The sequence below is a fragment of the Populus euphratica genome, unplaced genomic scaffold (assembly GCF_000495115.2).
Source record: "Populus euphratica unplaced genomic scaffold, PopEup_1.0 scaffold1767.1, whole genome shotgun sequence".
Lineage (NCBI taxonomy): Eukaryota > Viridiplantae > Streptophyta > Magnoliopsida > Malpighiales > Salicaceae > Populus > Populus euphratica.
In genome coordinates, this window is record NW_011501610.1 from 24,776 (window position 1) to 37,502 (window position 12,727).

Here is a 12,727-nt window from a genome sequence, read left to right on the forward strand (position 1 = left end):
AAAAAAAAATTCTAATTATACAAAAAGATTTAAAATAAGTCAGTAAAAAAGAATACGTGAAAAATCACAATGATAAAAAGAAAATAAGTAAAAATAAAAGATGATATCAACATGCGTTAACTTTTCAAATATATTATCTAGGGCATTAGACCGAAAGCACTCTATTAAAAAAAACCACGAAGTCCAATTTCAAACCAATTAAATATTGAAATATCAATTTGGAAAAAAAAATATCAGTTACACGATCTCAAACAAAAATTTATAATTAAAACAATGGGGATCAAAATTGAATACATAACAAATTTTGTTTTTGATTGAAGGGTGTAATTAAAAAGAAAAATCAATTAAACTAAATAACCAAAAAATTCAAAAGATTGAGGATCATAATTAAAATAAAAAATGAAAATAAAATTTTGATTGAAGACTGAAATTGAAAAGAAAAATTATTTTAACAAAAGGCCCAAGAAAAAGCAAAGGAAAAAAAATAACTTAGGTTAACTTATTAAACTCATAATTTGGATCATGGACTCTATTGAGTACAATTAGATTTTTTCAATCTTATTGTATGATAAAAAATATAAACTTATAATTAAAATTAACTAATTATTGAATGATAAAATTAAATAAAAACATTAAATAAAAATACAATATTAAAAGATGAGATTAAAAAAAAATAAAAAACTAGAAAAAACAAAGAAAAAAAAACATTAAAAATGCTTTTTTTTAAAAAAAAAAAGCGCGAACAATATACAACCTATCTCAATTTTATTTTATTTTTATAAAAAACCAGCACATGGCGACATATTGCATGTTTCTGCTCAAAATCCAACCACTGTTGTGGTGGTTGGTAATTCGAGGGGTGGGATTTTGAGAGTAAAAACTTATTTTTTATCTCATTTTACCTAAAAAAAATATAATAAAAACCACTTTAAACCATCAAATAACCTTGAAATCACTTTTAAAAAATCAATTGAATCGAAAAATAAAAACAGAACCAGATCTTTTTTAAACATATTTGTAGACAAAACCCATAATAATCCAAATGCTCTCATCAAATCGAAGCTTTTAACACAAAAAATAATGAAAATAATCACCTAAAAGTATCTAAAGTGATCATTTTCTATCTTCTCTTTCTTTTCATTTGAGTTTCTCTCTTATCTTTTTGACTCAAGGATTGATAAAAAAAAAAATTTAGAACCACAATGAAAAGTATCTCTAATTAACCACAATGAAAAGTATCTCTAATTAACTATATGTTTTTTCCATGTTTTACATTCTAGTTCCATATCTTGTAATTTTATATTTTTTACATAATTTCAAGCCTAATTTATTCTAATCGGACTATTAAAGATTTTGATTGAAAGAAAAAAAATAAAAATAAAAGCAAAAAATTGGTTTCTTTTCTGTTCATATAAAACCAATCCCATCTTTTTTAATTATTTTGTTAACAAGCCATAATTATAAGACTGACTTGGTCAGCAAATCACTATATTTTACAGATTAACATGATGACTTACCTACTTAGGTTCTGGTTTTGAATTTTTTTTACTAAAATAATATAATTTCTAGTATTTTTTTTCGAAAAAATCTCAAAAAACATAGTTTCAAAAATTAAAAAAAATCTTGATTAATCTATCCGACTAACGATCCAACCTTGAATCAAATCAAATCAATATTAGAGTCTAAAAGTCTTATAATTATATAATAAGCAAGAGAGCCCCAATGTTATACTGTTCTTGCCTCTTCACAATAATCGATTGTCTTAGACTATTAGTGCACCGACCAATCTTGCACTAAATACAATAATTATTCAATTACTTAGTTGAGCTATCTGTGTTAGTTGCTCTCGTACAAAATTGTCTTATATGTGTTTTTAGTCTTTATTTGAATTACATATTTTATTGATAAATTAATAAGTATTAAACTCAATAATTATTAAAAAAACCTTATTCGCTTCATTTTGGAAATGTATACCTTGTTGAGACTAATTTTAAGTGAGCCATTATACCTTATACCAAAAGAGATCAATATTTTATTGTGGTTTCGTACAATAAAATTCCCTGATAAAATATTGATTTTATCTTTTGATGGACAACCTATCCAAGCTTGAATTTAGAGATAAAAGATTCTTTTTCACGGATATATTAGTTATTACTAGAAAAGAAGAGGTTAAATGATATTTTTATATTTTTACATAATTGCCCATGAAAGACAAAAAAATAATAACTGGGGTCAATATACTTTTTAATTTTTAATTTAATTTTTAAATATGTAAGTTACTTCACTGCCCTTGAATATTAAAAATAATTGTCTTTGACATTAAAATTCTTTTGTCATTTAAATGCGGTGATTTGATAGTTATTGAATGTTATTGGAGATAGTAGGGTATTTTGATAAATAAATTTTTTTTAAAAAAATCAGAAATGTGTAGAGTGTTCACTCCTTTTAGACAATGTATGTGACACCATTCGAGGATCAAAACCGATTTCAGAACAGTGATTAAAGTGTCTCGGTGTTTCTTTTTTTTTATTATTTACGTGGGGTGTCCGGGTCAGTTTGCGCGCATCACGACTAATCTCCACGGCCCACTGAATACCCTACAAACCCAATAGGCATGTAAGGCACCGCGAGAATGACAGACGTGCACTCCAGGGCTCGAACCCAGGTGTAGTGAAAGAAGACAAGCCCCTTCCACCACTAGGTCAAACCCTGAAATGCGTGTCTCGGTGTTTCTTATATAAATAAGTGGTGTGCATCCCCCAATAGTGGTTGGGATGGCAAAAGTGACCTTTTGTTTTTTTTCTTTTTTCTTTTTACTACTTGATTTTTATTCTAACCTAAAAGAAACAAATCAACTTTAAGATTTGTTGTGATTAAGATTTTATTTTTATTCTCTTAAAAAAAATGAAATCAACACCTACTCTCAAGCTTTTTGTTTTTTTTTTAAAAAAAATCTTCTCATTCCTTGTGTTTCTCTCACCCTAAAATGACTTAGCTTTTCACCTATTCACAATGGTAAAAACGTTGATGAACAATGAAGAAATAAACTTAGTAACCAAGCTTACAAAGCTTTGAGGTTATTCCTCTCATCCTTGGAAGCGACTCCAGTCTTTCTTGATCCCTCTAATCCATTACAAAAAACATTCTCTAACTTTTCCCAAATCTTCATATATATCATTATTGATAATGTTATCAGCAATACAAAATCGATCCTCCTCCATATCCTCTAGCTTCACATCCTTCTCTTTCAACGCTTTAGCCAAGACTTATTGAATAAGAATATTGTCTTTCACCCTTTGTTGCCATAGAGTAAATTTTCTTCTTCTTTTTTTAATTTATTTCATGATAAATTATAGCTTTTTATCTTTTGTAGACATTGATCTTTGTAGAAAGCTGAATCTCCCAAAATCAAATCTTTGATGCTAATTTTATTGCGAAATTTGGAATGGAGATTCAGTACAAATGAGTCTCATCACCAACATATATAAAATTCATTTATTTTGCGCAAAATCTAATATAATTTAGGGAGCATGTATCATAATTAAATGTAAAATGTATTATATTTATTAAATTCATATGATACTATTCATCAAAAGATTTTAAAATTATTAAAAGTGATATATATAACTAATTATTTGAATTAATCAAAATAAGAACAAATTAAAAAATATATAAATAAAAGGAACAATTTAAAAATTTAAATGAAATGTTGTCATTTTGGTGTAAAAATAATGGCTTAAAATTTTTGGGAATTTTGATATCAAATATACAAGTACTAAATTGAATAGTTTAAATTACAAAGGCTAGAGAACACGTGAAGTGATTATTATTGTTTATTAAAAATTATCATCATCATCATCCTCGTTTTCTAGCTGTGTTTTAGCAAGGCCTTAATTAATACATACATTATTTTATGGATAAATAATATTAAAATTGTCATTGCTTTTGTGAATGATTGAAGTTCCTGAATTGCATGTAACAGTTCAAATTCTTCAAAACATATCCAACAAGTTGAACATCAGCAACTGGGCCACCATCAACCGAACTACTTGCGATAGTGCACAGTGGAACATTTTTGTCCAAAAAAAAAATTAATGGAGAGCAGAGTCTTTGTATGGTTTCATTTTCTTTTCGTCTTATTTACTAACTAGCTCTTATATTTTGTTTTTGACAGAAGCGTGAAAGGTTTTAATTTGAACGGAGTTCTCCCAGAGGAACTAGGAGATCTTCCTCATCTGCTTGAAATGTAAGTGATGAGTTAATCAAGTTTATTGAATAGAGATCAATTACTATGTATTTGGGTTTCTTTTCTTCACATTTCCTGGCACACCATGTGCTTCACAGAGGATTTTAATTTATTTATCAGAACAAATGAAAGTTTTTATGATGATTCAAATGGGAAAAGGTCTTTGTCTGAGTGGCTAAGAGAAACACAGACTTGTAAACAAAAGGAATTATAGAATGACTAAGATGAAGCATTTTTCGTTGGACAGTGATCTGACTCGCAACTACATTAGTGGAACAATCCCTCCAAGACTTGCTCAGCTCCCCAACCTTAAGATTTTGTAAGTCTTTTTGTGCATTCTGTATATGTGAAGGGGTTTTCATATCCCGATATGGAAATTCATGAACATGTTAACCTGTTCCCAATTCTCTTCCATGTCTTAGGTCTCTCATCGTTAACCGTCTCACCGGCCCAATTCCCCCAGAAATAGGCAACATTACCACACTGGAGGAGCTGTAAGTCACAAAGCGAACTTCTTAAATTAAAAGCTAAGCTAGAACGTTAAATCTTGAATTGGATCTTGCAGGGTCCTGGATGATAATCTGCTAGCAGGGCCTCTTCCTCCAGACCTTGGAAATTTGACAAGCTTAAGAAGACTGTAAGAAAGTGCCTTCATAGTTATACTTTATACCATGTCTTGTAGATGTGTCTGTCTGTCACGTAATATTCGATCTCAGTTTTGTTATATATAGTACTGATACTTTTTACTGATTTTGGAGGAAGTTGTAACTTGGGTTTTATCAATATTGAAAAATTGTGAGTAATTAGTTTTTGTCCATTTATCTGCTCATGCTATCCTCTAGGACAAGCTAATTTAAATCTCATTTTCGTTTCCGTTTCCGTTTCTCAGGGATCTGCAAGGAACATCCATGGAGGGTCCTATTCCATCTAGCATGTCATTGTTAACAAGTTTAAAATCTCTGTGAGCACAAACAAGTTCATTTATTCCTGTAGTTTTTCAATCATCTTGCGATTTTGCTGTTAAGAAAGTTCATACGCATGAGCAACCGGTTTTTCTCTTCCAGGAGAATATCCGATTTGAATGGATCAAGTTCAACTTTCCCTAATCTACAGACCATGAAAAACTTGGAAAATCTGTGAGTTGAATAACCCTGATCACGATTCCTATGTATTGAAAAGCCTTTCTAATTACTTTTGGATTGCCTTAACTATAACAAACTGATCGTTGTTTACATTCTTGCGACAGCATTCTGAGAAATTGCTTAATTAATGATTCAATCCCAGACTACATTGCAAATATGTCGTCTTTGAAAATTTTGTAAGTTTTTCTAACAGTTATCCTTATGGAAATGCTTGATTTCAAGGATCTTATTTCTTCCCTATAGATGTTATTTTGAATTCAAAAGAGGCAAATGATTGACACAAGCTTATTCCATCATTTGGCTTTTCATTGAAGATAGATAAAGTAAGGTGAATCAGAAAGGTCTAGCGATGGGTTGATCCCTTTATTTATTTTTGTAGAAATAAGAGAGAGTTGCCATAGTTTGTGCATATTTATGAAACAGGGTTGGCTAATTTGAACTACTTTTGCATATGATCGCACAGTTAGGACTTGGGACTCTCTCTCAATTTCCTTGAAACCTGAGCCACAATCTAGCAATGTTGTGATTTCATTAATTTGTATATATTTCGTTACAGAGATTTGAGCTTCAACAAGTTGACAGGCCGAATCTCTAAATTCACGAATTTGGGAAGCGTAACGGTGTAAGTCAATACGTGCACATGCTGAAACACACAAGTCCTTAATTTATTTTTCTCGTATTGGCAGCTTGTTTATTGAATTCTTGTTTAACATATGTGTAGGTTTTTGAACAACAACTTACTAACTGGAGAAGTGCCTAATTGGGCATTGAACAAAAAGAAGCAAGTGTGAGTCGATAATGATGCTATCAATCCTTGTATTCCTGTTTGGTTACCATATTATTCATCCTCTGTTAGATTTTTCAGAAATTTCTTGTCTCCCGTCATACAAGAAAAACGTCAATCTTCATTTTTCCACAATCAGGAACTGTATTACCCATACCATGGAAAATCTATTTCAGGGATTTGTCCTACAACAATTTTACGTGGTCAGCTTTAGAAGGGTCAGCTCTAGGTGGTTGCCAACAACTGAAGCAAAACCTGTAAGCATTATTTTGCTCATTATTTGTTTTCTCTTCCCTATTTGTCTCGTGTTGCTCATTATTCTACTTCAAAATTCAACAGGAACTTAGTTTCTAGTCATTTATCAAATAACAAGTAAGTTCCTCTTTTACTGAGATGCTTTGTGAAAACTCTGGAACTATGAATTGCCGACAGCTTGAATTCTTGTCTTTTAGCACTGATGAGTGGTGCTTCACAAAAGACCTTCCGTGCACACAAAATCCTGAATGTAAGTATGAAAGAAACCATAAAGCACTGATGTTCTATGAAAGAGTCATTACATAAAATCACCATGTTTACTGCCCTGTTGAAGGATATTGATTGTTCTGCAGATCGTTCCTTGTTCATAAACTGTGGAGGGGGCAGTGAGCCTTTTAATGATGATACATATGAAGGAGACTTAACTGATGGTGGGCCAGTTGCATTTTCCTTTCTACCAGGAAAATGGGGTTATAGCAGTACTGGGACTTATATGGAGAACAATTCGGTTCAAACTTCCATAGCAAAAAATGATTTTAATCTGGGTGTGACAGGAGTTTATGAAACTGCTCGCCTTGCTCCTCAGTCACTGAAATACTATGCCCTGTGTTTGCCAAAGGGAAAGTATAAAGTGCAGCTCCACTTTGCGGAAATTATGTATTCTAATGATCAGACATATAGAAGCCTTGGGAGGCGCATATTTGATATATCGATTCAAGTACGCAAAATGATTTTCAAAAAGCATGCATGCTTGTCTAAGATTTTGTTTATTTCGAGTGATTTTAATGTCCAGATATCCTCGTGAGGCCTACCATGTGTTTTGTTTGCTCCATAATAAGTTTTTATTATGCCAATGAAAAGATTCTTTACTACTGTTTGAAACTTTTTAGGGTTATAATTTGAACATTTTGCCGCAGGGGATCACACTTCGGAAGAATTTCAATATCATGGAGAAAGCTGGAGGAGTTGGCATCGGCATCATTGAGGTATTTGATAATATAATTGTTAACGGTAGCACACTAGAGATACACTTGTACTGGGCAGGCAAAGGCACTACTTTCGTTCCTAACAGAGGTGTCCATGGACCACTCATATCTGCCATCACAGTGACACCAAGTAAGTCATGGCATATTGAGAGTTTTGATTGATTTCCACCCACGAACTTCTCATCTAACTATTTCTTTCTCTACTTGTAGAGTTCAAGAACGGATCAGGATTATCAGTTGGAGCCGTAATCGGTATTGTAGCTGCTTCATGTGTACTTGCTGCGCTGTTTTTGCTGCTACTCCGATCGAAAGGTTACCTGGGAGGAAAGGAACTCGTAGACAAAGGTGGGACTGAAGGCATAAGTATCTCACTTGTTTGATTGTGCGTGTGTCGTGGCGCTTTCGATTTGTCTTGTCTGGCTGATTTTGAGATTCTCTTTTTGTAACAGAACTTCGCGGTCTGGATCTCCAAACTGGTTATTTCACGTTAAGACAAATCAAACATGCTACCAATAATTTCGACACTGCGAATAAGATAGGAGAGGGAGGATTTGGGCCAGTTTACAAGGTATTCATGCATTTTCAATTGGATAGGCATGCCCTCCTCTGATCTTACGTGACAAAGACCTATACTTTTGGACCTAGACTTATTACATTGATCCATAAAAATATTTGTTGTTGGGTTATCCATATAGTTTGTTCAAGATATATCCTCATCTAATTATAGATACTCATCCGAATACTCAGAACCTTTACTCTCCACAAACCCGACTGCATCGCATCGCTTAGGTTGTGCACTTGGTTGTCTCGGGCCATGAATAAAATCTACCATGCTTGCAAAATAATTTTATACAAGGGGAAAGGACATTATCATCTTCAAATATTCTGAAATTTCAGTATGCGCCTTTGATTTCAGGGTGTATTGTCAGATGGTGCTGTAATTGCTGTTAAGCAGCTATCATCCAAATCGAGACAAGGGAATCGTGAATTTGTGAATGAGATAGGCATGATATCTGCCTTACAACATCCCCATCTCGTGAAGCTTTACGGCTGTTGTATTGAGGGAAACCAGTTGTTGTTAGTATATGAATACTTGGAAAACAATAGTCTTGCGCGCGCACTCTTTGGTACTTGCTTAGTTGACCATCTACTTTATATACAGTGAGAATATGATTGAGCTGTTGTTTGCCTTATTCCAATGTATCCTTGTTTTTCAGGTCGCGAGGAACACCAGCTTCAATTGGACTGGCAAACAAGAAGGAAGATATTGTTGGGTATTGCGAAGGGGTTATCATATCTTCATGAAGAATCAAGGCTGAAGATTGTGCACAGAGACATAAAGGCAACCAATGTGCTGCTTGATAAGGATCTAAATGCCAAGATATCTGACTTTGGTTTGGCCAAGCTTGATGAAGAAGAAAACACTCATATAAGCACGCGAATAGCTGGAACAATGTGAGTCCTCTCTCTCCCCATTCATCTCTCAGTTTAGTTTCTGACCTGTAAATAAATTAAGGGGTTAGTAAAATCTGCTATCTCATAACCAAATGCTCACCATTCAATGCTATCTTTCAGAGGTTATATGGCTCCAGAATATGCAATGAGGGGTTACTTGACAGATAAAGCAGATGTTTACAGCTTTGGAGTTGTTGCCTTAGAAATTGTCAGTGGGAAGAGCAACACGAATTACAGGCCGAAAGAGGAGTTTGTTTATCTTCTTGATTGGGTAATATATATACATCTTTTACTCTCAGAATGTCGTCCTACATATCTTACATTTTCTGTGACCAGCAATGAGCATAACTGATGGAAGATGCATGGCCTTGATTTTGTTGTTGTTTATCTCCTTTTTAGCTACCTGTCTTTTGCATGAATTCTAGCTGCTTAATTTTCCCCCATGAATTTTCATGAAAGGCTTATGTCCTGCATGAGAGAAACAACCTTCTTGAGCTTGTGGATCCAAGGCTTGGTTCAAGCTACTCAAAAGAAGAGGCAATGAAGATGCTGAACTTGGCTCTCCTGTGCACCAACCTATCTCCCTCTCTGAGGCCATCGATGTCCTCCGTGGTGAGAATGCTTGAGGGCAAGATTCCAGTTCAAGCCCCAATAATCAGCCGTGGTAGCACGGACCAGGAAGCAAGGTTCAAAGCCTTCGAGCTTCTATCACAAGATAGCCAAACACAGGTCTCCACTCTCTCTCAGAGCAGTCAGGTGCAGAGCAGCAGCATATCAAGGGATGGACCATGGGTAGATTCCTCATATTCCCTCCAGAGTAATGATGAGACTAAGGATCTTTATCCCATCAACGCAGATTGACCGATGGAAATAATTAAGATGAAAAACCCCTATTCATTTAAGGTGTAATAATATTATGGCTGCTAAGTGCTAAGAGAAGAAATCGTTTTGTAGGGCTTGTTAGAACAAGCGATTGGGACTATTATTTTTTTGGCACAAGTACACCATCCATGTTGCATTAAAAAAACATATTTAATTTAAATACAAAAACCAATCTAATAATTTAGTTACATTCATCAATAGCAATAAATTTTGCATGATATGATTGAAAATAAATCGTTTAAGTGCATATGTTATTCAATTTCTTATGCGATGAATTAATCTTTGTTTATTTAATTTTCTCTATATAGTTTTTTTCTTTTCTTTGCTTTATTAGACTGATCTAGACAGTAGTAATTAACTTCGATTAGTATCGGAACAAAGACCTTAAAAAAATATTGTTTTATTGCAGCACGCCAGCAAGCCAGAATTGACCTTGCATAAGAAATTCCCATAATTACCTACAAAACTCAATAACTTGGGAAAACTTATGGAGCCTAACTATTCATACCAAAAGCAAAAAAATAAATTAATTTAACCCTTTTTATTCTTTTTTTTCCTTTTAATTTCATTTTTAAATTTACCAGATTATTTTAGATTAGTCGTGACAATTAAATCATGTCAGGATAATCATATATAATTCAATTTTAAATTGAACTAAATAATTAGTTAAGTTGAAAGATTTTTTTTATTAATTTTATCTTCAAATTTTATTTTTATTCTTCAGAAGAGTTGTTTTTGAAATGAATAAGTTAAATGAGTATATAAAAATAACTCTCAAGAGCTAGCTAGACAAGAAGTTACATCAAAAAGTTATATTCTTCTTGCACGATTAGAAGCCCTTTTAGATATCAAGATTTTGAATTAGCTGTGGTGTAATGCAAGAACAGCAGCCTGTAAAAATCAAATAAAAATGCCAAACATTAGCACATAGCTTTGTTTGTTTACATAAAGTAATTTATTTTTAGCTAGTTGTTTCATAGGAAGTGAAATATTTTTTAATAGTTAATAGTGTTATAAAAAATATTTTTTAAAAAATAAATTATTTTTCTATGTTTGATAAAAAATGAGTTAGAAATCATTTTAAGATCTTTGGATATATCTAAGAAAATAAGTTGAAAAATAATATATTTTGAGTTATTAAATTTTTTAAAATAGTATAATTTTTTTTATCAAATATTTTTTGATGCTTGGAGAACATTGAAAATTAATTTATTTTCTATGGTATTTTAATTTTATAACACAATTTATATGATTTAAAATGTATAATTATTGTATAATATAGCATGTTTTATATTCAAATATATTTTCTAGTAATATTATCTAAATTAAAGTATTATATGCATTAATATATCAAATTAATATACTTTTATATTGTATATTAATATATCCTAATATATTATTTCCTATGTAAATATGTTAGTAATTTAGCATATTTCTCGACTCGAGACAACCACAGATGCAGGCTCGTTTCATCAAAGACTACCACAGGATTGTTGACTTCTTGCTGTCAATAATGAGAAAGTTGTGTTTGAAAGGGAGGATGGTTCATACGAGGACCCAATTGCATGGGAAAGCTTGAGAAGCCTTGGCCAACGTATATTTGCTTAAATGCATTTTGTTCCTTTATTAGTTTTCATTTTGGTATTTGTGTTGATTTTGTACATTAGACAAAGTGGTTGATGGAATACCATGTATTAATTCTTTTCTAATTTTTGCAAAAGTTGTAATGTTATTTTGATGATAATCTTGTTAATAATTATATCTTTTTTTATTAATTTTTTTTACGAGTGTGCTTATAAAGTTCAAGATATAGAATATAATTTTGTAAATTATAGCATGTAATCGCAATGTGAATCAAACTATAAAAATGTTTTATAATAAAAAAATATTAAAAGGATCTCGACCTTTTTTTTTTCATATATATATAAACTTCTTTGGAAAAAATGAATCTATTAACATAAATATTAGTCATTTTAGTGGTCAAATGTTGACATCCAACTATTTTCTTTCTCATTAACTTTTTTGACTTTATATATCATCTTTCAACACCTAGGAACTAAAAAGTAAAGGCAATGAAGTTTGGTATCAAAACATAAATCTCTAAAACAATATAGACTATATGATAAGAAATTCAAAATTCCAATTACCAAACTGGAGTTTTCCACACCAAAATATAAATGAAGCATGTGTTTTTCATTCATTACATATAGTCCTTGTTCTTTAAATTTGTATTTACATATAGTTCTTGTTCTTTTAATATTTAATAGTATAATAAAAAAATATTTTTTTAAAAAATAAATTAATTTTCATTGTTTAATGGACAATGGGTTAGAAATTATTTTATGATCTTCAAATATATCTAAAAAAATAAGTTAGAAAATAATATATTTTGAATTATCAATTTTTTTAAAGTAGTGCAGTTAAGTGTTAACATGTATATAAAATTCAAAATATAAAATGTAATTTTCTAAACTATATCGTGGAATCACAATGTGAACCAATGTTAGTTTTTCTAACAAAAAAACATTAAAACAATTTCAACCTTCTTTTTTCAAACATTTTCATAAAAAATCACATTCATTAAACTTTTTTTAACAAGATGAATTTATTAACATAAATATTAGTCTTTTTAATGGCCAAATGTTGACATCCAATCATTTTCTATCTCCTTAACCTTTTCAATGGCTTTATCTTTCATCTCTCACCATTTAGAAGTAAAAAGTAAAGCCAATGAAGTTTGGAATCAAAACATAAATCCCTTAAATAATATGTACCACATGATAGGAAATCCAAAATTCCAGTTACCAAACTAAAGTTTTCCACACCAAAATCTAAATAGGGTATATGTTTTTCATTCATCACATATAGTCCTTATCCTTTAAATTTATATTTACAACCCCATTAAAATTATTATTTTATAAAAACAAAACCAAACCTATCTTAAATTCACTACATTGGAGGTAACACAAACCAAAAG

The 12,727-nt window shown here is 31.3% G+C and overlaps 1 protein-coding gene across 1 annotated transcript; it reads left to right on the forward strand.

Moving 5' to 3' along the window:
- The first annotated feature begins 4,094 nt into the window (after window positions 1-4,094).
- On the forward strand, window positions 4,095-9,997 carry LOC105118156 (probable LRR receptor-like serine/threonine-protein kinase At1g53440). The gene is made up of 22 exons (XM_011016041.1): window positions 4,095-4,112; window positions 4,152-4,246; window positions 4,494-4,565; window positions 4,669-4,740; window positions 4,812-4,883; window positions 5,009-5,041; window positions 5,136-5,207; window positions 5,311-5,382; window positions 5,493-5,564; window positions 5,945-6,010; window positions 6,110-6,175; window positions 6,349-6,429; window positions 6,512-6,544; window positions 6,625-6,677; window positions 6,781-7,145; window positions 7,345-7,543; window positions 7,624-7,758; window positions 7,863-7,981; window positions 8,330-8,540; window positions 8,631-8,868; window positions 8,989-9,139; window positions 9,328-9,997. Exons 1-22 carry the CDS (start codon window positions 4,095-4,097, stop codon window positions 9,727-9,729), a joined length of 2,697 nt encoding a protein of 898 aa, XP_011014343.1. The 3' UTR covers window positions 9,730-9,997.
- Window positions 9,998-12,727: the final 2,730 nt, after the last annotated feature.

What these genes read in the sequence shown, in the direction of transcription:
- LOC105118156 (XM_011016041.1), top strand. An exon ending in TTGACAAGCTTAAGAAGACT is followed by an intron (nt 4,884 to 5,008) that starts GTAAGAAAGTGC and finishes TTTTGGAGGAAG; the next exon opens with TTGTAACTTGGGTTTTATCA. An exon ending in AATTTGGGAAGCGTAACGGT is followed by an intron (nt 6,011 to 6,109) that starts GTAAGTCAATAC and finishes ACATATGTGTAG; the next exon opens with GTTTTTGAACAACAACTTAC.